We start from the raw sequence: 27,087 nt of genomic DNA on the forward strand, positions 1-27,087 counted from the left end.
ACCCGTATTTTTTTTATGTGCTTTCTTGCACGTTTTGAGGATGACACTTCTTTGACAAAAAAAAAACAGTTTTTCTCTTTTTATACGAATTTTGTCAAAACGATAAGAGATATAACAAATTGTTTCAAATAAAAGTTACATGGTCTTTTATAGGCTTTATAACCGCGTAGTTAAATGTTTGTACGAGTGGTGAGACGGCAATTATGGGACATCCTATATATAATCATACAAAAATTAATATATGTATAATTATTATGCAAACTTGATTCAGTTTGTTTTCTAATCGATAAATTCGATCCGAAGGAACTGGCTCGGAAAAAATTCTAAAGTGATAGGTGGATATTTATGTGTATGCATGCATGCGTACACAACACACTAAAGAAATAAAATATGCTCACAATTATAACTGTTTACATTTTAAAACATTTTAATGCCTACAATATATAAAATTAATTTATACATATTGTATTGTCTAAACGACTTATGTAGTAATAATAGATATTATTTTATTTGTCAGATACAAAACATCGAAGTATATAATCAAGAATTTATTAAAATTTTTATTATATTCATTTTTTTCTATATGTGTCTTTACTGTCTGATGACTCCGAAAGTTATGCGAGACTGTTGTACGCATAGTCTATTTCACGTACAGTCTCTTTTAGTATTTCTGTGATTAGTTTTCTATTTTTTATTATTGCTTTATCAACTACTAAACACAGATTTATTTTGTCATCGTATGTCAATGTAGTTAATCCCAACCCAGTTATACCTCTGAAAATATAAATCGTAATATGATTTGTTTTAATATTTTATCACTTTAAATATCTCTACATTTTATACTTTTACGTATAAGTTCAAACTCAAGAATAATGATATCCAATACCTGTTCGGTATCGAAAACAGTATGTTGTCGACAGAATGTTTCAAAATAGGAATTTTTTTTGGCATACCCATTACATTACTAAACACCATAGTGCAAAAAAATTCAGTACAATATCTCAATACTTCCGCCGGCAAAAGTCCAGACACATGTTTAAGGAAGAAAAAATTTACTGATGCTTCTAAACTATTTCTGATCCTGTTATTTATCGATGCAGTTTTCTGAAGACGTTCAAGAAATCGACAGGCAGTTTTATTTACTGTTAGAATATTTTTTTTATCTGCATCAACAAAACAACTTTTGATCATAAGAAATGAAAAATCGTTAGACAGCATTACTTTTTCATCTGGCATAGACATTCTTATAGGTATGAAGACCGACATTGCGTCAGGTATTACTTCCTTTATCTGCAATAAAAAAACATATGTTGCATTATGTTTATGTGTACAAATTCTTCAGAATATAGAGATAAATGTAATAAAGCAATGAAAGAACATATGTTGCATCATGTTTGTGTGTACAAATCCTTCAAAATATTTAGAGATAAAAAAGATAGATATAGTAAATCAATAAAAGAACATATGTTGCATCATGATTGTGTGTACAAACAGACAAAAATCTTCAGAATAGAGATAAAAAAGATAGATATAGTAAAGGAATAGAGCCATATATATATATATATATATATATATATATATATAATATATTTATAATATATAAATTTATTACACTAATAAAAAATCGAAACGTTCGGAATATACTGCGTTTTATGTTATATTTATACGTCCACCTTCAATCTGAACTACAGGCTCTCTGGTTTTTTGTGTGTGTGTTTTATAATATATTTATAAAATATATTTATAATATATTTATTTTTCAGCATAACAATGATAGTTTTCTTTAAATGATTTTGGTTCCAAATAATCATTATCGATGACCGGAATTTTATTTTGATTACTCAAGGTCTCTAAACTATAGACTTTGTTAGTTAGATAAGCAATATTGATAATTAATAACTAATATATATATTTGTTAAATATTAAAAGAATAGTAAAACTTATAATACTAGAAATTAGAAATAAGAAAGACGACTGCACGGAAAACTGGACATTTCAGGTTCGACTCTTGGCCGAGGAGTTTTTTCAATATTTTAAAATTAGTTAGGGGGAGATATTCGGGGTCTCTCATATATATGATGCAAGTATAGCATCTTATATAAATTTAAAAATTGAAATCTCAATTCAAAACCTCACGTGTAAAATTTATATACATATAGTATATACAATATACAGGGTGTCCCATAATTGCCGTCTCATCGCTTGTAGGCAAGAAGGGGTTATTCTTAGACGAAAAGTCCTATACCACTTTGGAAGATTTTGCGATAATTAACAAGATATGAATTAATAAAGATCCGCTAATCAGCTTGCATCCAGTGTAAGGGAAGCGGAAGGACAGCCTAGTCTTTCGTGCGGACGTGCCGTTGCGGTGGAATGGGAGAAGCTAATAGAATAGTATGTGTGCACCTATACATAAACAGCATATAAGCTGCGTTCGGGGATCGCGCTATCCGCGAGAAAGACTAGGCTGTCCTTACGCTCCCCTTACGCTAGATGCACGCTAATTAGCGGATCTTTATTAATTCATATCTCGTTAATTATTGCAAATCTTCCAAAGTGGTATAAGACTTTCCGTCTTAGAATAACCTCTTCTACTTGCCTACAAGCGGTGAGACGGCAATTACGGGACACCCTGTATATATATGTGTGTGTGTGTAAATCTTACACGTGAGTTTTTGAATTGAGATTTTAATTCTTTGAAATACACGCATATTTCCGCACAACATCCAGCAAACGGCTTTTATGATCGTCTATATATTTCTAGTTTAAAAACTTCAGAGCCTAAAGGTTCTCTATTAATTATAATACTATATAGTTTTGGTGCGCTTGTGGCTCTTGGACCGAAATCGGTTAGTCCATACGCCAGTCTGTGTCTAAATGTAGATATAAAGAATGTTATAGCAAAAATATATGCTAAGAAATCTAAAAATTATGTTGTCGATTGAAGAAGACCGAGAATCGATACTTCCGCGACGGTTACTCACAATTTTCGACATCAATAATAGTTATTTGTAATTAAAAACAATTTTTGTCATCGATAATGGTTATTCAAAGCTAGAGTACAAAAAAATTGATATTTTATACAAATTACATTTTTCGAACACTTTTTTTTACATTTAATAATGATTGTTTTTTCTGTAAATAAGTATCAACTTTTACTCAATGAATTTGTTAAATTAAATCTTTAAGATTACTGTTATTGTTAGTCTCTGTTTTTCAGATGTCATTTATTTTCATTTTCAGCCTTATTTAGAGCAATTACTTTTGAGTCTACTTACGCGTGAATAATATTTAACTACACCGGCAGCAAAAGCTGTAATTACTATGTCATTAAATCTGGTTCCTGTGTACTGTTTTATTTTTTTAATTTTCATCAGAAGCGATTTATTGGCATCGTTTTCCATAAGGCAGAATATTAGTTTTTCACCTGTTAAAGGCTGACTATACAGAGAGCTATAATAATCACACACAGCTTCAAATTAAGTTTACCTAAATACGATACATATTACGATTTGATGTAAATATTAATATTATGAAAAACATCCAAAACTATGATTTTGAAAATTAAATATGTTTTGCATATTTTATTGCAAATTTTATAACATATGAATATATACATTAATTTATCTAAGTGTTTTAAACAGACAATATAAACATTTAAACAATGTAAAAACTTGCAAAAATGTACAATTAAATATCGATACAAGCCGATATGCCAGATGCAATTATATACAGAGAGATAGTTACAACAGGTCACTTGAATAACTTGGAAACTATAAGTTTTATAGAAAAATAGTTAGAGACAAGGTGAAATTTTGGTCACTGAGAGCTATATGCTAAATGTTTGTCGCGTATTTTTGTATGTACAGACTGTCCGACAATTACATTAAAATCTCTCGTAGGCAGATAGAAAGAGTAAAACTGAGTCGGAAAGTCCGGAACCATTTTTTTCTATTACATATAATAAAGGAGTAATTATTGAACAAATCAAGCCAATCAACGCCGACCGAATGCACGTCAGTAAACCACGCGCCTGATGTGCGTAAGCGCTCCGCGCGGCTCATTCATCCCACCCTTACAACTTTTGTTTCAAATAAAAAATTGACTTCTATTTTAAAAAATGACCGTCATAAAAAAATCTCGAAAGTGGCGCCATCTGTAATTAAATTGATAAGATTATCAGTTTTCCTTCTCAAAACCGTATATAACTTTTGTCTTAACCATTTTTTTATAAAACTTATATTTTCCAAGTTATTCAGGCGGCCTATTTTAACTACCTCACCCTGTATACATATAATTTTATTTTCTTTAACTTTTAAATTAATTCTTTAACGTATAAAAAATATCTATCCAATTTACTTTTTACAAAAATTTAAAATTTCTATTGAGAAAAAAGGTGTCTATTAAATATTGTCTTACCTTTTACCCGTACTACGGACAATTTGAGAAATCAAGAGTTTTAAAGAAAACAATATAAGTATCATTTTTTTTGTTTTGTTATATACTTGTTTCAAATTTGAAATAATCTTCGTTTTCGAAAAAAGTATTTTTTTCTCTTTAAAATTGTTTTTTTTGTCTATCAAGATGCTGTTTCTGAGCATTATTGTTGACTGTTCTTTTATCACGTCATCGTCAGCAATCACTGTGCTCAACATCTTGAGAAGAGCTATACCATCACCAAGAGAATGATGTACGCGAAATACTACAGGAATTTCGTCAACATCGGTATTGAAGCGATCTTCGGAAGACAAGCTCGGATCTTCTTCCATATAAGATGAAAATTTGGAACAACGTCTTCCAATGAGCATCTCCCACATTGGTTTATGATTATCATACAACGGTTGGTTGCATATAAAACCTAGATTTTCTTGAAAGGTTGTACTGTGAACATTCTCGCAAGATCCATCGCAATTACTGATTTCACACTCCAACCATCTAATCGCGGTTTCTGGATTAAATTTTGATTTCTCCCAATAAAAGTAACCAAACTTTTGATATCTGTAGTAAAACAGTTTATCGAGCTCCTTGGGAACAGTCTTTGATAAATGAGTAAAGAATTTTCTGATATTCTTCAGGAAAATCGTATTTGTACTTCCTGCGGTTTTCTTCACTATTAATATGGCAGTAATCAAGGATAGAGATGTATCTTCGACGGACCATAAAGCATCCGAGCCTTCCAAGAGACCGGCAAATTTGTCTCTAAGTTGAATTCTTAGCACAATCTCAATCAAACGACGATAGATATGTAAAAACATTAGAATAATAACAAAAAACGGTGCAAACAATAAGAAACTAGTAATTTCTAATAATTTCCGCAATAATATTTGAAATTTTTCACTTAATATCTCAGATTGCATTTTGTTAAGAATTTTAAGTCGTTCAACGTTAAATACAAAAGTTCAGTAACTTAAATATATTTCAGTGATTATAATATTGATTGGATTTGTACGTAGAGATGATTTCTTCGTTGCAGGAAAGAGTTTCAATGAGTTACATGTAATTCAAGCAGGATAAACCGCACATTATTCATATCCCTGAAAAAGATTTTTCTATTTATTATACTAGTCGACAAGTGCCAGGTTTGGAGGAAATTTCACGATCTAGGATTTTCACGTCTTTCCAATCAAACGAGTAACCGTACTGTAATTTATGTTTTGAAACGACTGACAACTGTAAAAAGCCTCTTGTATATTTATATAAAATATACCATAGATATATCTATAAATATAGACTAAAAATTGCGACCGTCACCAATGACGTCGCGCGAGAAAAAAAACGGAACGATGTCGATAGCATGTTACACGAGAAGGATAAAGTAAGTTTCGCGCGAAACAAACGAAATGTGTGTGCGCGCTGAATGTGCGACGTACGCGAGTTTTGCCTCGTGGGTATCTTATTAATTTAAACCGTTACGTTTATTATGAAGATTTACTGAAATAATATTATAATACAAAAAAATATATAAATAATAAAAAAATTGACTTCCAAAAGTTAAGTTTTTACATACACACAGTACTGAGTTCACACCGTTGAATTCCGTGACATTTCAGAGACAAGCGTTCGATTATTTTCACCGATTCACTAAGTCACACGATATAACTACTGCGTTGCGAAGCGAATATCTCACAATTTCTAGTCTTGGGAACAGTGTTCACAGTTTTGAGACGCTTACAGCATGCAGCAGCGATGGAGAGAATACGCACATCAGCAAGCATTTACTCCCTGTTTTATGCGCATCCCTTCTACTGCTACAGCATGCGTTTTAAAACTATGAACACTGCTTGGTGGCAGAGTGGCAAACTCTGATCGAATAGTACCGAGAACCAGAAATGCCAGTTTTAAGACTTTGCAGCTTGCAAAGTAGAAAGTATATTTTATTAAGTTTATTAACGCACCGGGCCCTTTTAAAGTAAACTTTACGCGAATCCAGGGAAAATTCGTGGAATTTCGAGAAATTACGATATTTTCAGAAAAACTGTTATAACTTTTGAACCACTTGATATTTTTTAATGAAATTTTGAAAGAAGGGAGAGATTACTTCTTTGCATAAGAACTTATACTTTTTAACATGCAATTATTAATGGTCCTCAACATTTTTATTTATAAAGTAAAACATTTAACAAACGCACTTGCGCGAAATTTGATATTATCAAAGTTAGTATTATTATTATTATATATTGTATATATATATGTATAGTATTTATTATTGTATATATAGTATATATTGTATATATATATATTTATATATTGTATATGTGTGTGTGTATGTGTGCTAGAAAACAATCTATAAAAAAATTACTGACCGGACTTACATATATTTATTAGTTTTTTTATTTTTATTACTTAAAGAGCCCAAGATAATTTTCTATTAATTATTATTTTTAAATTTACGCTGGAAGAAAGCGGTATTATAGTATATATGTGGGGAGTATTGCGAGACAAACTCCAAGTGCCTCGGTGACTTAACAGAGAAGGCAACGGCCCGGAAAGCCGGAGATTCCTGGCTGAGGAGTTTTTTTCGCAATATTTTAAAAATTAGTTAGGGGGTATACGGAGTCTTTCATATATGTGATGCAAATCTAGTATCCTATATAATTTAAAAAATTGTTATTTTAATTCAAAAAATTCACGTGAAAAATTTACACATGAAAATGCATATATATAATAAATGTATGCATACATTACGAAAAAACCTCGCCATCGTTTCTGGAAAATGTTTGCTTACTTGGAATTAGCGGATTGCCTAGGCGAATAAACACGGCGTCTGAGCCGCTGCTAGCTAGTCGAAACTATGTGTTTCCGCGATGATCGGAGCTGTTTACATTTCAACGTACATTTCTTACACTTCACAGTTGATTCAAGGTACCTACGCAGTTCGTCTTGTAAGAACGGAGTTGACTGGTATGACTCCTTTTTTCATAGTGTCTTAAATATTGCGTTGAATTCTTAAATTTTGAACAGAAAAATGCCGAGATCTTTAAAATGTACGAAAGGCTCCAAAATTCGAACCGATAGATGTTTCAATCTATTTGATTTGTCTCCTCATCCTAAAATAATGAATTATAAAACACTCAGAAAAGTTTCGGAACAAAATTTATCGGCATTAAATATACCTATAACCGAACAGTCACTTCAACAAAGAATTTGCAACGTGTGCCGGTTAAAAGTACCGAAAATCAAAGAAGATAACAATGGACTTCATATCATCGCGGTTAGTGTGTCAATTTTTTCGCATTAATTATGTTATAGAAAATGTTAACCAAAATTTAGTCATGCAAACAACATCAAGTCAATTCATATAATAAGACATTTTTGAATGGGTTATATTTTTCATATTAATATCTTCAGTTATCGATGACAATGATCTGTTATTTATTTGGACATACTAATTTTCTTTAAAATCAAACACATTGAATACATACAGTGCAGTTAATTATAAACAATTAGACTATATTCATGTTGAAATACATATTTGATTTTTATATTTTTCATGTTCTCGGAAAATTTTTACAATATATCAAATAGGATGAAATATTATCGTGCGACGACATATTTTTCAGACCACAAAATTAAATAATTTTGAGTTCACACCCACGACAAACAATGAAGTGCTTGAAAATGACAAAAATAATGATGAAACGGATAACTTGCCGGAATGTTCTACAGCTGTATCATTTGAGAAAGACAAAGAAGCAATGTCTGCAGCCATCGATGCGATTAATAATGGTTTGGATTTGATCGGAATTTCGCCAATAAAAAAAAATAAGGTTTCTCATAAACGATATTCGGCTGTAAAAATGCAAAACAATTCTGAAGCAATCGCGGAAAAAATTTTTCACATTCTTGATAATGTGAACGCTAGCTTTGATGAAAATGATAGAGATTACATATTGCAAACTTTGACAGATGAATTTAACGCGACCAATGATCGTGCTAAACGAATAAAAATTTTAACTATTTGCAAAAATTGGTCTTATCGGAAAATTCAACTTCATTTTCCAGCTGCTACAGTTCATATGATCACTGTCGCGAAGAAAATCGCGGAGGAAAAAGGGACCTTGGCCGATCCGAACTTTAAGAGTCACTCGTCATTCAGAGAAAGAAGTAATTGATTCGATCATTAACTTTTATGAACTTGATGATAATAGCCGTTTAATGCCAGGGAGAAAGGATTATGTCTCTGTAAAAGTTATTGATGAACGAATTCACATGCAAAAAAGATTATTGTTAGTTAATTTGAGAGAACTTTATCAATTGTTTATGGATAATCACCCCCAGGTCAAGTGTAGTTTCTCCAAATTTGCAGCTTTGCGACCTAAACATTGCGTGCTAGCAGATGCACGTGGGATTCATTCAGTCTGTGTTTGCGCTATTCACGAAAATGTCAAATTATTGATCGATGGGTCTTACTTGAAAAATCTGAGTGCTAATGCTCTCATCACCCAATAAAAACTTACCATGATTGTTTGAAATGCATGATTTGCGTTGAAGCATCGACAAAGTGTTATTTCGGGAAGTGTTCTCCCAATGTCCTGGTACTACACATTTCATTGACAAAATCAAACAAATTTTTGAGGATAATTTCATCGATGAAATCACTTACAGACAGTGGACAAATGTAGATGGAACCACTTTGCAACTCATGATATCTCCAATTGATGAATATTTACAAAAGTTAAAGACTGGTTTAGAAAAATTACTCTTTGTATCTAGTAAAAAAACAAAATGATTTCATGACCAGTAAAAAAGAAGCGTTGACAGAAAATGAGTGCATTGTTATCTGCGATTTTTCCAAGAACTATGCCTTTGTTGTTCAAAATGCTGTCCAAGGTATTCACTGGAATAACAACCAGGCAACAGTGCACCCATTTACAATTTATTTCAGGCACGAAAGCGGTGAAATTCAAATGAGAAGTCTTATAATAATTTCTGAATGTTTGCATCATGATACTATAGCCGTTCACGTGTTTCAAAAATATTTGATACAATATGTTAAAAAAAAACTTGAAAAATATTAACAAAATTACATATTTTTCGAATGGTGCAAGTGCACAATACAAAAACAAAAAAAATTGTGTCAATTTAACTCATCATCAAAAGGATTTTGGTTTGACTGCAGAATGGCACTTTTTTCCAACTTCGCATGGAAAAAACGCGTGCGATGGTTTAGGTGGGACTTTGAAAAGATTAGCTGCTAGAACCAGCCTTCAAAGAGTGAACAATCCAATACAAACTCCAAAAGAATTATTTGAATGGGCAACAGAGTCTCTTCCGAATCTTTCGTTCGAATATGTTGAAAACGAAGAATATTCTAAAGCAGAAAAAACATTGGAAACAAGATTTCAAATGGCTTTAACAGTAAAAGAGATTTTGACTTATCATAGCATAATTTATATTTCAGAGAAAAAAGTAAAAGCAAAACATTTTTCATTACAGGATACTTCATTTGAAGTTCCAGTTATGAAATAATTATTTTCTCAAAAGCTATTATCGTACAATAAATGTGACATATTGGTTCATACTGTTGCGAATAAATGCGTTTTTTACAATATTTTATACTTTGGCTTCGAATAGTATTCTCATCCTTGATGTATTCATCTGTTAAAATAAAACTGTGAAAAAAGACTTTAGCATTAATTTGTTGCTATTCCACTACGATCTGGCAATTCATATGAGCGCTTTATGAGTGTGCATTGCAATATTCATTATCATGAGTGTTCGCTGTCTTGTTTTATAATAGATAATGAATATTCGATGAACTTGTTTAAGTATTTGCAAATAAAAATATAACCACTGCAGAGCGCAAACGCAAACAGAAAACGGTAGAATGTATGTGCGCACATTTTTTTCACTTAATTTATATATTTTGCTAATTATGAATCGCAAACACTACAGACGTAGCTAGAATAAATAATGAAACTACATTTTTAAACATCTACACAAGTTAAAGTGCGAAATAACACTTAAAAGTAGCGCGCAAAAAAGTTGCGTCATGCAGGACTTGGGCACAAAATTATTTTATATCTTCCGATCTAATAAAGATTCCATGTCAAAAAAATATGTTTCATTTAGATTACAATTTACCAAACCTAGTAGTATTTTCTTCAATCATATTTAAGGCGGGGAACAGTATAAAAAAATTATTTAAACAATTTAATTGTTAAAAACTTTTTCGGATTTGCACATTTGATCAACAATTGTACGCACATGTAAAGCAGGTATAATAATATACAAAATAGAAAAAGAACGGATATGATACGATGACTAGAACCGAAGATACCGAATTTTTTATGTGTCAAGACTCAGTGAACTATGAAAACTCAAAATTCTAATAACTCTAGAAAATAATTTTTTCAGGCAAAACCGCGATATAGATGTCCGCTTATTTCATGCATACACCTCATAAAACAATTTTTAGACAAATCAAAATTGTAAAGTTCAAAAAAGTGTACGATTTGTAAAAGAATGACCCATATATATACGCACATTTTTTTGCACAATATCCTGCGATCGGTTCTTACTGACCGAACTTACATATATTTATTACTGCAAAAAAAAATTCAAATTTTCCTTTGCGAAAACTGTCGAAAAGCGAGAAACTGTTCTTCGAAAAACATGTACGATTTACGAAAACCTAGAGAAGACTGAAAGGTATGTTTATTTATTGCTCTAGCATAAACACATTGTGGCAAAGCGTCGAATTCTTATCTTATTTTGCTCTTACACAGTTCAAGTATCGACAGCACAGCCGGAGCGTTAAAGTAGTATCTTATCGCTCTCATATACACGGTTTCAATATCGATATCATCACAAAATAAATCAAGAAAATAAAAACGTATTCAATTATTCTAACTCGTAAAACATTAGGTATGACATTTCTAAAAAGAAATTAAACCTTTAGCGTTTATCTATTTATTTCTGTAAAAAATTTGTGAAACTTGTAAGGTTTAATAAGACTTTGCTTCTCTCCCCTCTGCTCTCCCCTTCGTGTTTTGCGTGTGTATTATCTTGTGTTTATATTGGACTATTTTTTCTGAATCAACTATTCCACTATAATAAATTATGTCTAAAACATACAGGTTCGAATAACGATGCTTCATTAATGAAACTTTTTTTGGTAATTTTGACATGAAGCGAATGTAATCGGAAGTCGTATTCGTTAATTGAATTCTTCCGAAGTTCTATTTTCCGAATGCTCTAATATCCGAACGTTCTACTAATCGAATGTTCTATTATCCGAACAGCATTAATGCGATAAAGATGATGATAGTAACGAGGATATCATCGACATAAATTTAACAGAAGCTGAAATAACAAATGAAAGCAATGCTGAGAATGACATGCCATCTCATGCCAAAGCATTCGAAGCGCTCGAAATAGGACTCCGTTGGTTTGAAGCATAAACAGAATGTAGGTAATTCTACACAGTTACTTACATTAAAACATTTATGTGACTTAGCAGCCAAAAAGATATGGAATCTATAAATGTGTAAATAAATTGTTAATTTTGTTTTTTTTTATGTAAAGAATTTAAGTTTTTTTTAGAATTTATGAAGTTTCTTTTTGTTAAAAATATAGTACAATAAATTTTTGTGGAAAAAAACAAAGTCTCTTTTAGTTAAAAATTTAAGTCTCTGTTTGAATAAATGAAATTCAATGTAAAAGAGTGTTTATTCTATTATCCGAAAATTCCCTTATCCGAACAATTTTGTCTCCCTATTATTTCGAATACGGGAGGTTACACTGTATATAAAATTTAAATTAGATATAAAAAGAGATAGCAACATAGTTTCATCAAGAACAGGAAAACTTGTTTTTTTTTCTGTTTTTTTCTTGAATACTTAATATGATCGTAAAACGCATATATTAGTTATATAATTTTGCAGATCTATATTTTATCAAGAATAAAAAAACTTGTTTTTTTTTCTTCTGTTTTTTTCTTGAATACTTTCTTGAATATTAGTATAGATTATATAGTAATAGCTTCATCAAAAACAGGAAAACTTGTTTTTTTTTCTGTATTTTTCTTGAATACTTAATATGATTGTAAAACGCATATATTAGTTATATAATTTTGCAGATCTATGTTTTTATCAAGAATAAAAAAAACTTAAATAAACGGCAGTACGAATATTATACAAGTTGTCAATGTATCTTATTTATTGAAAAATAATATGAAATCAGACGTTTCGATCAATCTTTGTGATCTTCATCAGTGATAGTCCACAAAATCAGATTAGGTGTCATATCACTATCCATCAAGAACCAAGTCAGTGATGCGTGTGTGTGTTGTTATAACATTTGACTGGTTGAAAAGACAACAGCGATATGATCGAAACGTCTGATTTCATATTATTTTTCAATAAATAAGATACATTGACAACTTGTATAATACTCGTACTGCCGTTTATTTAACATTCCAATTATCGACGAGTTACAACTATAATAAAAAAAACTTGTTTTTTTTCTTCTGTTTTTTTCTTGAATACTTTCTTGAATATTGGCGTAAAATCTTTGAATATATTAATTGTATAATTTTGCAGAACTATGTAATCACATAAAAGCCTATTATGTACATAAGTAGTTGCCGCGCGCGGTATCATTATACTATAAAAAAATTGAAAATTTACATAAAATTAAAACAAATCATGATCTCTTCGAGATCACAATGAATATGGATAAGAAAAAAACGCTACATAGATATTCATAAAGATGCGGAAGTGGCAGCAAAGTATCAGTCAGTATTACGTAAGAAGACGCTAAACGTCCTCCCGCTTCGAATGCAACTGACAGACTGAGCAGCCCCTTCCATATTCAAGATAAACATAAAACGCCTTGCACAATGCGAGGGAATGGTGATAGCGATAAGCAATAGATACAGAATTCCATTCTCGTCGGAAATTCTATCGCTATTGCTTATGCCGTTTTCTGATCTGCATTAATACATGTGTATTTTGGTATGTTAGATTCCGCTGTTCCTAGCGTTATTTATAAATATAAACTCTTTAAAACTGGGGTTATTTCTATCGCTATCGCTATTCCTTCTATTGTGCAAGAGACTTAACGATCTCACCCCCACCACAACGTTTGAACCGAACGAAAACTAAGACCTGCCTTGTAATTTTCCAAAAATGAAAAATATGATTTCAGCTTGTCCGTGTCCGACATGACGTTAATTGAATTGCTTTGCAATTTGATGTGTATTATTTCGAAGACGGATCTCTTGAAAAATGAAGATTCTGTGTCTAATACTTTGACATTTTGCCAATTGAAATTGTGGTCCGTATCAATTCTATGCTGTGTAACTACAGAAACATTCTCTACACGACGATTAATCTGATTTTTGTGTTCGGAAACCCTAGTCTTGAGTTGTCTCATAGTCTGGCCCACGCCCGAAGCACTGCAATCATTACATCTTTGATATTTTTGATAATTCGATTCAATTTATTGAGACTTCTGTAAGCCAACACATTTTCTTCTCCCGCTTTCAACGATTTCGAAACTGTGTGCGACAATTTATTAATAAAAAGTACAACAAAATAATTTCTTACGGTTTTTGAAGTAGATGTGAACTCCAAACAGTCTGATATTCCATTAATTGCGTTCGCACTCAGATATTTCACCCGTTCATTGATGACTTTAAAAATTATTTCCAACAGATAGTTGTTGGAGATGAGGACGTTGATTATAAATTTTATATTCTTTGCTTGAAACCCAGGTTGGTACAACAACAGAGCTCGGTCTACCGTTACGATAATAGTTGCTATTTCTTGAGAGACTGGGTGTGAGAAGTGATAATTTAAATACCTGTCCGAGAAAATGTAGGTTTATGGTACCAGTCGCACATAATTGTCCCGTTATTAGACACAATCAATTTGACGTTTAAAAAGCTCAAAGAATTTTCATTCTGCGTCTCAATCGTGAACTTCAATCTGTCATTATATCCGCTGAAATTATTTAAAAGATAATTTAAATTGTTGGCGAACACGGTTAAAATAATGTCATTCACATAAGGGGAATAAAAAAAAAGCGGGTCTAAATTTTAATTTTTTCAAAACGGAAACTTCCAAATCTTGCATTACTATTATCCGCAATAATAGAGAACAACGGAGAACCCATCGGTACCCCAAAGGTTTGCTTATATATATTATTGTTGAACAAAAAATAAGTGGATAACGAAATAAAGATATAACTAATAGAAATAGTTAATAACATTGTTCTTTCTACGAAACAGGGAAATAGCGTTGCTTGCACAGTTAAAGTAAAAGGAAATACAAGCAGCGTTATCATTTCTCTCTTTCGTAGAAAGAATAATATTATTAACCATCTTTATTAGTCCTTAACGCGCGCGGCATTTCTTTTTACTTCGGCTGTGGAAACAGCGCTATCATTTTCTTCTTTTGTATAAAGAACAATATTATTAACCATCTTTAGTAGTTCGCGCGCGGCAGCTTGCTGTTCGGTACGTTACATCGAGTCGATTATCAATAGATGTTTATAAGGTCAATTTAATGCACTAAATTTAGGAAAAAAATTGAAAAAAATCCTGGTTACTTCTTTGACCTTCAAAATTAACTTTGAAGGGGGGGGTAGCAGGTTATTATTAACTTTTTCAGCTAAAATGCGAGGTCAATTTTAAAGGAAAAATCCCCGGAGCGAAAAGGTTAATAATATTAGGTATTTTTTCCAAAACTATAAATCTTGAGAAAGTTTTTCACGTTGTCATACGCGCGCAAAGCACGCAACTTCGATCGTGCCTCGTGTCTTGCCTTATAGCCGGCTTGGTGGAAAGGAGACGGAACATATCATGCTACACTATTTCACGAGCGCACACAGGCAGCGCGGCGGTTCTCGCTTGTGTGCGTACCATGATGCGTACCACCGAGTTGGTGGGGCTACGCACACAAGCGAGAGAGGGTGGCGAGGCAGCGGGAGAGGGTGGCAAGGCAGCGGAAGAGGATGGCGAGGTAAAAGAAGCAGAGGAACAGACTCTTATAATAGAGAAGGGCTACACGCTAATGTTATAAATATAAGCAACTACGGTTAAGTAATTTGTTAATTATAATTTGCTGAAAGAATTATGAAGTATATTTTAAAAAGGTAGAAGAAACTCACTTATATAGACATTTGGTACTTACAATTTTTTTTATTTATAATTTAAAAATACTATATTTTTATGTACAAACTGCACCGAAAGTTTTTATATTCTCATAGAATATATGAAGTAAACAGAGAAATAATATAAATTATAACATAGTTAAGAAAAAGGATTTAATAAATAATGTTCGTACACAAAGTGAATATAAATAGATGATAGAAAGTTTGTAATTCTGGTTGTGTATTCTTACATACTACAAATGAAAGACTACATATGTATAGTTACTTATGTAAGAAGAACATAGAAAAACAGATTTATTTTATGATAATAATGTTTAATATAAGGGATTTAAAAAGTATGCAGAAAAAAAATTAATAAAGATAATATATATAATATCTATATAAAAAAGACCATACTTCTGACAAAAATTGTTATATTTATCTTTTTCTTATGTTTACAGTTTATTTATTCATATAACAGTATTGTAATGTACCATGTATTGTAAGTTTCTACCATTTTGCAATAAACCGCTTTTATATATCAAGATGTACAGACGGCGTCATTAATTCGAAGAATAGGCGCGGGGATCGGAGGGCAAGCGGGGCGGTTGCTCGTAGCGCCAACGGGCGCCGTACNAACTAACTAGTAGCAATCGGGTGTCCACAACTACGACGTAGTATTTAGCCCGTTGGCGCTACGAGCAACCGCCCCGCTTCCCCTCCGATCCCCGCGCCTATTCTTCAAATTAATGACGCCGTCTGTACATTTCCTCTTTTCATGTATATTCTCTATATATTTGTTTATGTAGATTCAAATTATATAAAATATTAATATATATAGATATATATTTGCAAGTTCTTTCTCATTAATCTTTTTTCTTTTGTAAGTACTTTGATTGATCTATGAGAATAATGTCAGGTAATCATTTTTTCTCTATTATTTCTCTATTAATACTCTACAAAATTCGAAATTGAACTATAAGTTTTATTAAATGTTTTTTCTTTTTAATTCACAAGTGATTCGTTCCGTGGTTTTTATTGTAACATTTTCTATTTACAATTGAGATATCATGGGATAAATAACGTGGAAAAATAAATGATAATTAATTATTAGATAAACTGTCCGATATTTTATCTGAAAGTGGAACAACTCCGACCCTGTATATCTTGAGAAAGCGCATTTCACGTTATCATACGCGACAAGTCTGTACCGACTTGTATACCGACGTGTACATAGCACGAAATAGAACTATGTCCACCGCACATAGCACGAAATAGAACCATGTCCACAGCACATAGCACGGAATAAAACCATGTCCACGCGTGGACATAGCCATACGTATCGACAAGTCGCTCGTTGACATCACTACGTAGTTGCCAATGTGCACCACCCATGGACATGCGCTAGCTTACGGGCCGGTATAGTGATCGTAAAAACTCTTATGGGCATATATGTAATACTCCTATATGGCTAGTTGAGCAAGTTTTCCATAAGCGGGACTTGTTTCAACACTGAAGGATAGAAGATAGATGCTTATTGGCTCTCCAAGAAAGAGTAGGAGGAGTGTTCAATGATTGGTAATGCGCAAGCGTTGCGAAAATTTCGAGGTTATACTTCACGCAGAGAGAAACCTGAGAGCGGCCATCCTAATGTAATTTTTTACGACGGTTTCAGCCGCTGGTTTTAGCCGTATTTCCACAAAAGTGGAACTCAAAGGCCGTTCTACATTAAACGCAAGTAGCAGATCTCGTGNACGGTTTCAGCCGCTGGTTTTAGCCGTATTTCCACAAAAGTGGAACTCAAAGGCCGTTCTACATTAAACGCAAGTAGCAGATCTCGTGGAATTGACCAATTGCAGAGTCAAATCAGCCAATCGACCAACGTGATTGATCAGTTCCACGAGATCTGCGACTTACGTTTAATGTAGAACGGCCTTTGAGTTCCACTTTTGTGGAAATACGGCTAAAACCAGCGGCTGAAACCGTCGTAAAAAATTACAATAGGATGGCCGCTCTCAGGTTTCTCTCTGCTGGCAGTGAATATCGGAACGCAGCCAATATAAGCATTATGGATACATGTTACGCATGCGCTTTTGAACAAACTGAACAGTGATAAAGAGTAATAAAGAGAGTAGAGCATTGTCTGCACCGTATTGTTGGGACCGCGCTGAGAGCTCAACTAGCCATATAGAAGTATTACATATATGCTTATGGGCCTGGCCACTCTCATTCTTCTCTCTGGCAGTATTGAGCATGCGCACAATCGTAGCCAATAAAAATTAGGCACAACTGCCCCCCCGCATTTCGGCTTCACTCCCCTCGCCTATATTCTGGGTCTATGCTCCGTCCCTATATTCCTATGTCCATTCTTCCACCCCGCAACTCTATGCTCCCTCCCTATATTCCTATGTCCATGCAGTGTTGTTGCGAAGTCGCGTTTTCGCGCATGCGCACTGCGCTGCTAGAAGAATGCAGTAATGTATGTACATATATATGCACGTAAATAAGGGGCACCAACATGTACAGTTTTGGCGGGATCTCGCAGTAGGGACTGAGAAGGTTAAAGAGCGTAGGATAATTATAATTATAATAACTATAATTATAATGATATTACTAATTATTTTTGTTGCTGAGTTTATTTGTTTTAGATACGTGCCTCAAAAAGAAGAGATTTTGTGTGATTTATATATATAATTTAATATAATAATATAATATAATGTAATTGTTTATGTGTATATAATCTTCTAAATATTCTTTGTAGTTATTTATAATCCCAGTCAGAAATATCGTCGATCAACCGTCGATCGACTAGTATAATCGACGTCGATTCGATAAGGTATTTCTGACTGGAAATAATTTCTTATAATTTACTATATTTTATATTATATTCTTTATATTCTGTTATATATTATTACATTACTTAAATATTCAGTTTTGTTAAAATAAATGAATGTATTTTTATTTTTTTGAATATTGGTAAGGTTTTTGGCAGTTTCCTTTATCTTTGCAACAAATGTTGGTATTTGTGATTTCTGCCAAATAAAATATTAAATTAAATGTTATTTCTATGTTTATTTAATTCTATTGTTTTTAAATCCTATCTTCTTAATATTTTTTCATTTAAATGTTATTAAAAAACTAAACAAATAGTATTAAAACATACTCCACGTGTTAATCATGAAAAATTATTTGGGTCTTTACAGAACCTTAATAATGTCGAAGTTAGTACGGCAGTAATGCTACATTTAAAGGCGCATGCGCGAAAACACAGCTTTTATGGGAACCTAATTGGCTGTACAGTGCGCATACGCGAAAACGCGACTTCGCAACCTTCGCAACAACACTGCTGGCCTGCTGGCCAATGCCTAAATCGTTTATCGTGCAGGTGCCATATTAGCAAAGAAGAAGAAGTATGAAAGCACCAAACCAAATCTAGTTCATAACCTTTATTCAGCTGAGCTTTGTTAGTTTATTTATGTGATGTGTGAGATTTCACCCAGTAAATAACATCGCGCATATTATGGCTACATCTCAAAATACCTTCGGTACACCAAAAACCACAACAGGTATGATAAGAGAATAAAAAATATACAATAAAAAAAACTATTTTTTATTTTTTATTTTCAGTTAGAGGGAATTACAAAGTAATTCTTCTGGTTGTAATATATATTAATTGTATTTATCTTCACGTGTTTAATTGTGACTTTTTTAAATGTCTGTGTAAGGAATTACTGGCTTGAGTTTTGGTACACCAACTATGGCCACTGGAACTGGTTTCAGTCTCGGTAGTGCATTGACTACAACGACAACATCTATATCTACAGCATCAAGTCTTCAGAGTTTCACAAATCTCACAAGTAGTGTGACACCTGTGTCAGCTCCTGGACTTGCTTTCAGTGCTGGAACAGCATCTGTAACTTCTGCAAACACAAGTTTCTCTCTCACACCAGCAACAACAGGAGGTTTTGCATTTGGTGGTGCTAGCACATCGAAACCTGTTACTGGTACAAGCTGAATTTTTTGTGCAAGAATTTGTCTTGCTTTCTCTGCTTTGTACAATATAAAAAAAAAAAAAGTATTGATGAATATGTGTAACATATTTACAAGGATCCACTGGATTGTCATTTGGTACTCCAAATGCTCTGGCTACTGGGTTTGGTCTAAGTGGCACAGTTCCAACCACAACATCAGCAGCAGCGAGTGTTTCTAGCTTTAATCTTCCTACGAGTACAGTAGCTCCAGCATCTGTAACACCAGGACTCTCGTTTGATACCTCAAAAACAGGCGCTACCACAACTGCGAGTACAGGATTTTCCCTCGCGACAACTACAGCAACAGGAGGATTCAGTTTTGGAACTTCAGCAACTACCACCACTGGATTTTCTTTGGGTAAAACAACTTCCGCCGCTATTCCAACAAGTCTGACAGCTCCCTCTACTCATACTTCTCTGGGAACTGCCACCACGTAAGTACAGAGTTTTATCGTTTAAAGATTTATAATTAAAGAAATTATAATAGAACTTTAATTATAAAAATCTAGTTTTCTTCTTGTGTTACAGTGTTAGTTCCGCAACTGGTGTACAACCAGGAGCTATTAATTTCTGTCAGCTTGAAGAATCGATTAACAAGTGGACATTGGAACTAGAAGAACAAGAAAAAGTATTTGTTAATCAAGCGTCGCAGATTAATGCTTGGGACAAATTGTTGATAACAAACGGAGAAAAGATAGTCATTTTAAATCAAGAAGTTGAAAGAGTGAAAATCGAGCAACAACAACTGGAACACGAACTGGATTATGTGGTGAGTGACATAAAATAAATTAAAACTAAATCTTTCAAGTGAACTGAATAATTTTATTTTTTTTAGGTTGGACAGCAGAAAGAGTTAGAGGAATGTTTAATGCCGTTGGAAAAGGAATTGGCGTCTCTTTCTGTGTCGGATTCCGATCGGGAATACACGTATCGCTTGTCCGAGAATCTTGACACTCAATTGAAACGTATGTCGGAAGATCTAAAAGAAATAATCGAACACTTGAACGAAGCGAATCGCGCCCAGGATTCGAGTGATCCCATCGTGCAGATTGGAAAGATCTTGAACGCGCATATGAACAGTTTGCAGTGGTTGGATCAACAGACCGCTCTGTTGAGTCAGAAAATACAACTGATCGATCAAATGCATCAAAATTTTCGGCAAGAGAGTGAACAGAACTTACATTTAGCGTATAATTAGTCATTGATTTTATATTTGAATTTTTTTTGTAAAAGTTACTTTTCTGAATGTGGTATATAATTAAATTTGTTCAATTGGTTGTGTGTGACTGAATAACAATGAAAAATTGAAAAAAAAAAATTATATATATATATATATAATTCAACATTTCGGTAAAAAATTATTTATAGTCTACACATGACTCGGGTTTGTTCATACTTTTTAAGAGACAATGGCTGGTATAAAGTAGTGCATTCTAACATGCTCTCCAACATCCAAAGTCAATTTTACCATCTTGTTTTCCAATATGTTACACTTGACACTGTCTGGATGAAGAATATCCCAACTCAGAAACATTGCGAGTTTCTTTGTGCTTACAGTCGCGGATATATCATTGGCATCCTCTTCTTTACTTTCCCAAACTTGCAATTCCTTAAAATGAGTAGACACTGTAGCAAGGTCCATTTCAGCTTTTATCACTAGCGCACCCGTTTTATTTGCGATTAATGTTATTTGGTTGCTCATATTCTTTATTCTCTCCACGATGTGTCGTAGACGCTTGAGTTGCGGCGCTTCTACAGATATCTATAAATAGAATTTATGTTACGAGACTATTCCGCACAACATTTGCACAAATATTTCAGTGCGCGTGTTACCTACATCGAACTCAGGAATATCTGGCATTTTGTGCTCCGACCATTCTTTGCGCGGTATGAGTCTCACCGGCACATCGTGCACACATTGTCGCGATTCGACAGCCAGAGAAGATAAATCGATGTCAAACGTCAAACAAGGCTGTCGCTTGTTTGTCAATTTAATCTTTACACTTTTCGCCATCACTCTGAGACTGTTCAAACTTCTGGCAAACATCGAAGCATCAAATTCCAAGTAAATCTCATTCTCCTCCTGTGTTACTCCGCTCATTAGATATTCCGTGAAGAAGTATTGCTGAGAGAGCACGGCCCAGAGCACAGGTATCCGTTCGTCGCCAACGTTGAAGCACACCTCGTCCGGTGTCAATCGCAGGACGCAGTATTTTGCCATTCGGGATATAGTAGTAACGATACCTGGAGCAACAAAATTTTGACGAATGAAACAAGGTGTGTAGATAATCGACACTCGAGTAAATAATGCAAGACGTGAATAGATTGTGAAAAATTGCGAAATACGTCGAAATCTACATGTAACATTTTAAATATCAGTAACAAAGGTTAGAAACGCGAAAATTTAATTTTACTAGTAAAATCCCGCATAGAGCCGGCATCCACCATTCTGCATTTAAACTTCATGTCGATTGGATCGTGTATTTATTGTTGACACATGTGTGATGATCAAACGTCATTATAAACTATGAAATTGGCGCGAAAAATCTCGCCAGCGCAGCTGCGCGATTGTTGTGCGAAGTGTTTGTAAAATTGTGTTAAAATCTAAATTTATATTAATAATGAAAAGATCTTAATCTACATATGTATCATCGATGCCTGTTAATTAAGTTTTAATTTAATCGCAAAATATTTGAAAAAAATAATCTTTAGTGTGTTGTTGCATATGTGATAAGAAAATTGTCGATAATGCAGGATGCACGACTAATAGCGATTTCGGCTGGTTTGCACCGACTGCACATTTCGGGTGTCGGTGCAAATTGTGTGTTCGGCTGGTCGAATGGCAGCAGTTCTTTGCTGGTTCTGCGTATTCGTCTGAGCTCAGTACACCGCATAGGTGCATGTTGGGTGTACACAAAGTTGGCTCTCACAAATTAGTCGGAGCCAGTTAGTGTAATCAGTACACAAACCGATGCGGTGTTGCACACAATTGCACCAACTCTACACAGGTGGCACACCGGTGCAGACCAGCCGAAATCGCTATAATATAAACATATATATATCGACAGTACATAAGTAACATTAATTAATCTCCTATCTGTCACATTTCCGATTGAATATAATTTATCTGATAGTACGTATTGTAGCAGAGAGAAGCCTTGAGAGCGGCCACGGCCATAAGAGTTTCTGTCATAGCTTTTCGTGGACATGGTTCTATTCCGTGCTAAGTTTGTGGACATGGTTCTATTCCGTGATATGAAAACACCGACGTGGTGGGGATACGCACACAAGCGAGACCGTTGTCCCCCGTGTGCGTTCGTGGAAGTGTGCAGACATATTATGTTGATGTATAACGACGGTTCTCGCTTGTGTGCGTATCCCCACCACGTCGGTGTTTTCATAGCACGGAATAGAACCACGTCCACGAAAAGCTATGACAGAAACTCTTATGGCCTATGGCCGCTCTCAGGCTTCTCTCTGATTGTAGTTAGACACTCGTTTGTTGCGAACGTCGCGAGAGAAACACATTTTTCATTTTTATAAATTAATTCAACGTTACATATTATAAATAAATATAACAATTTAACCCGTTAGTAATAATTTTTAATTTTGCGTCGTGTTTCGTCTTTATCTGTCGAGCAGGCTACGGTTGTGGTTTGGTGCGTATACATGGCTCAAGGAACCGGGTTTGAGCAAGCTGCGATTTCGCGAATCGTGAAAAAATTCTAGACATGATAGAAAACTGCCCTGAAAAAAAAATATCGGGTACGAGTAAACGCAACTTTGCAGGTGGATGTTGTGCGCGGGTGAACTAAGTTGTTTCTCGAGATAAAATAAGAAAATCGTCTGTTTGCGTTACTACTAGCCGGAAGTGGGATACGTGACGTCTAGTCGTGTATTATCTTCGGGTGTGTGTCGTAGAAGTTACCCCGCGCGCGTCAGCGCGCGGCTCGAAGTAAACAGTTCGCCGTGTGTCTCCGTACCCCGAGTCTGTCAAACACGTCGGGATCGGTGCGTCAAACGGTTGACGCGATCGATCGGCGCGAGAGTTCATGACGGATTTTACGAATAATCAAATTTACACTTTCGACGGATAAACGTCGACGAAGTGTCTGAGGATCGCGAATTCGTGCTTCTGTTGTTTGAGAGGGTAGGACGCCAGCCATATTGTTTAAATTACCTGAACGTCACACAATCCCGGCGTCGATGTTTGTCCCGAAAGGATGCAGTGATTGAACAAATATGCTCCTCGTTAAAAAGAGGTAAGTCCGCAAAGTACGTCTTTCTTTCTTCTTTCTCGCAGTCTCTCGAAGGAGATCGCGTCCTCCCGAGTTCACGGAAACTTCGCGCTCTCAGTCATCTTTTTTTTTATTTTTTCTTTCTTTTTTTTTTATTTTCAATACAGTTTTTGCGTTTGCGAAATGAGAATGTTCGGAGGAAATAATGGGGAGAATCGCGCAAAATCCAACTAGATCCACTGTTTTTTGACACAATGCGACAGGTATATGTACGCACACATTGGCGGGAAAAATGGCGCGGTAAATGTTCACCCGAGAATTCCGAAATCTCGTGAGAGACACGAAGGTTGTTGCGCTGTTGTTTCATTGGAACGCATAGTTTTTTTTTTTTTGCGCGCGCGCGCGAGCGATCAAAAAATGCATCTCGAAAATTGTATCGAAAAAATTTAATGATAAATAAATATTTTTTTACTTATATTTATAGTTAAGAAATACAATATACATATTGTATTAATATTAGTATCTTTCTCAAATTCATTATAATTTATAATATCATTTTTACACATCATACATGTATATAAAATAAATGTTTATAATACGAAAGAATGAAGATTGGCAATAACACTCAGATCTTGTTTTGAGGTAAATTCGGTATCGCTTGTCAATATGTCAGGTCTATTATTGATCGATTACCATTGTTATTGTTATGTAACATTTGTTTTCTAGTTTCCTTGAGTTTAATTTCTTCATTGTCCGAGCACGTGAATTCTTATCTTGACAGATGTACAATACACAATTTACACGTGGTATCAAGTGTCATTGGCTTTTTTTGTATGTAAATATTAATTTAGGAAAAAAAATTTCTTACAAAACAAAATAAAAAACTTATTCTATTATTGAAACATTTTGTGAATTTTTTTATTCAATTTGGTTTTTTTCTTAGAAATCCATAAATTTTTTAAAAACGCAAATATTTTAAAAACATTAACTTTCTTTAAATATCTATTTTTTAAATAAAATCTTTTATTTGTGATTTCTTATACATATAGATAAACATTATTAAATCAATTTTTTATATATTCTATATAAAAATTTGTAATATTCAATTTTTTTAATATTTGATATTTTTTATACTCTAAATAAGTGTTCTTTTAGTCAATTGTTTTGCATCTTTTGTAAAAGTGTACGGTAAAACATTTGATGCCATTTTGTTTTTGCGTTGACATCCAGATTTTTTTTTATACTCGTTAGTTATATTCGTTCTCATCGCTCTCATCTTTCTTATTCTTGTATCCGATAACCGGACAAAGTATAGAATAACCCGCAAGAGGCTTGACAAGAAAGGGGGTCAACTTTCTTCTTGATTAAAACAGGGGAAACATTTCTTATGTGATTTTATAGTTTTTCATATTTTTTTATATACAAAATATGTGAGAAAAATTATCAATTATTTCACACACAATAGAATATTTAAAATCTTATTAGAAAATAGTCTCGCTAATTTTAACACAATTGAAAATTAAAAAAAGAAAAATGTTAATTAGAATACTTTTACTCGTTTTTGTCAACAAGTCGATGTTACGTTATATATATAAACATTTTATGCGAGATAGCTGTCAGAGATTGTGACTTTTGTAAAGACTCAACTCCATCACAGCGATTGCATATCTCTTGGTGGCGCGCTTTTATTTCTATCGCGCGCATGTGTGTTCATTCACGGCGGGGTCAGCCGTCAACAAAGCCCGGTTCTTCTTCTTCTTCGTCCCGGGGAACCGCGCTGCACGCTTCCACTTTATCAATATTAAGTTGCCCGTTGAGAGATAGGGTGACGTCAACTCACCGGGTTTCCAGTGCTCCTATATAAGTACGGCAACTGCCAGATGAGAGACGTAGAACGCGAGTCTCTCCTCGTGGCCGCGAAAATATGTCGCGGGGGGAACACCACACCCCTGTGTGTGCGCAACTCTTTTGCCGCTCCGATATATCCCTCCTCTCGTGTGTATTCTTCCGTACATCTCCCACGTCCCTCATCTCACTCTATCTCTCTTTCGTCTATTCACGCATTTCGCACTCCGCAATTTACGCGGTATGAGATTCGGAGATCGTATCCTTTTTGAAACTTTGCGTTTCACTCACTGCTTCTTCGTATGCGCAACAGATCCAAGGGCACCCGTGTCGTAACGACAATTTTTAAATAGTTTTTTTGTGATGTAAACGGACAAAGAATTAAAACAATTGTGAAAAAAACGACGGATATATCGGAAACGATTTGGCTTTGGAATTTAAAAATAAACAAAATAATTCAATAATTGTCAACCAATTAATTTATAAAATTATTTGAGTCGTTAAAACGTAGAACTGCGCGTTTCTTGCGCGCATTATCTGCGCAATGTGGATGAACGATCAGCAGACTGACCTCGACGACGTCGGCGGTCATCTCGTGTGTGTGTGCGCGCGCGCGCGCGCGAGCGCGCGGAAACAAATAAGAGAGACAGCTGCCCCGTACGCAGGAACACAGGCGACGGCGACAAACTCTCCCTGGGTCGGCCCCATCTCTTTTACCCGTTGGTGGATACGTTGCTATTCACGGACAGCTCGAGAGCGTAGAGAGCAGGGAGATCGACACCCGGCGCGCGCGGACGCATGTGGCTCTTTAAGCTTGTACGCGGGTCCGATATACAACGAAGCGCATGAATAATGGTCTGCGTAAAGTTATCGTAAGGATATATCTTGCAACAAATCGATGATTATGCTATTTAGGATATTTACCATATATATATATATTTACTTGGCGAACAAATGTCGAAGAATATTTAAGTATACTTGATTATTTGAACACGACGGTGTGTTTTCCTATTTATGATTTTCAATGACATTTTGTTTGTCAGTTTGTCAATTTACATGTTTAGCTGCTGCTGAGAAATCGGACGTTTTCTTCTACTTTTACGTACACGGAAAAAAAAAAAAAATGATGTTGAATGAACAGTATCAGTTTAATAAATTCGGTCATGAGAGCCGTTCGCTAGGTGTTGTGCGGAAATTATACGTGTATATATATACACCGAAAAAATTGTATTCTTGTTTTGAGGATATCCCACTTACTTTAAGTATATTTTATACTAAAATAGGCGCCAAGAAGAGTTTCTTATTTTAAGAGGAAAATCCTCTAAATATAGTAATATTGATAAGAATATATACTGATTAGAACATAAAAAGCTTCT

General features: G+C 34.1%; 4 protein-coding genes across 6 annotated transcripts in view; 2 read left to right on the top strand and 2 right to left on the bottom strand.

The window, feature by feature from the left end:
* Positions 1-421: 421 nt before the first annotated feature.
* LOC109860543 lies at positions 422-6,192 on the bottom strand. Of its 2 annotated transcripts, XM_020439699.1 has the most exons (6): positions 6,008-6,192; positions 4,420-5,534; positions 3,279-3,453; positions 1,222-1,290; positions 887-1,104; positions 422-774 (listed from the first exon to the last, which is right to left on the bottom strand). In XM_020439699.1, the coding sequence occupies exons 2-6, from the start codon at positions 5,355-5,357 to the stop codon at positions 615-617; spliced, it is 1,560 nt and encodes a 519-aa protein (XP_020295288.1). In that variant the 5' UTR covers positions 5,358-5,534; positions 6,008-6,192; the 3' UTR covers positions 422-614. The 2 variants fall into 2 exon arrangements, with proteins under 2 accessions (XP_020295288.1, XP_020295287.1); XM_020439698.1 differs by having other exon boundaries at positions 887-1,290.
* A 12,725-nt stretch (positions 6,193-18,917) lies between these two features.
* On the top strand, positions 18,918-20,909 carry LOC109860541 (nuclear pore glycoprotein p62). Its single transcript, XM_020439694.1, has 5 exons — positions 18,918-19,163; positions 19,323-19,601; positions 19,705-20,062; positions 20,157-20,397; positions 20,464-20,909. The coding sequence occupies exons 1-5, from the start codon at positions 19,118-19,120 to the stop codon at positions 20,824-20,826; spliced, it is 1,287 nt and encodes a 428-aa protein (XP_020295283.1). The 5' UTR covers positions 18,918-19,117; the 3' UTR covers positions 20,827-20,909.
* Positions 20,910-21,013: 104 nt separating this feature from the next.
* LOC109860542 (checkpoint protein HUS1) lies at positions 21,014-23,871 on the bottom strand. Of its 2 annotated transcripts, none has more exons than XM_020439697.1 (3): positions 23,809-23,871; positions 21,466-21,872; positions 21,014-21,390 (listed from the first exon to the last, which is right to left on the bottom strand). In XM_020439697.1, the coding sequence occupies exons 2-3, from the start codon at positions 21,847-21,849 to the stop codon at positions 21,028-21,030; spliced, it is 747 nt and encodes a 248-aa protein (XP_020295286.1). In that variant the 5' UTR covers positions 21,850-21,872; positions 23,809-23,871; the 3' UTR covers positions 21,014-21,027. The 2 variants fall into 2 exon arrangements, with proteins under 2 accessions (XP_020295286.1, XP_020295284.1); XM_020439695.1 differs by lacking the exon at positions 23,809-23,871 and adding an exon at positions 22,043-22,397.
* LOC109860540 (myb protein) overlaps positions 23,237-27,087 on the top strand; it is a 33,257-nt gene continuing 29,406 nt past the window's right edge. Inside the window, exon 1 of the mRNA XM_020439693.1 lies at positions 23,237-23,890. Coding sequence (XP_020295282.1) covers positions 23,871-23,890 — 20 coding nt within the window. The 5' untranslated portion in view covers positions 23,237-23,870. The remainder of the gene's footprint in view (positions 23,891-27,087) is intronic.

The sequence above is a fragment of the Pseudomyrmex gracilis genome, unplaced genomic scaffold, assembly GCF_002006095.1.
Source record: "Pseudomyrmex gracilis isolate BER0280 unplaced genomic scaffold, ASM200609v1 scaffold_407, whole genome shotgun sequence".
In the NCBI taxonomy this organism is placed as follows: Eukaryota; Metazoa; Arthropoda; class Insecta; order Hymenoptera; family Formicidae; genus Pseudomyrmex; species Pseudomyrmex gracilis.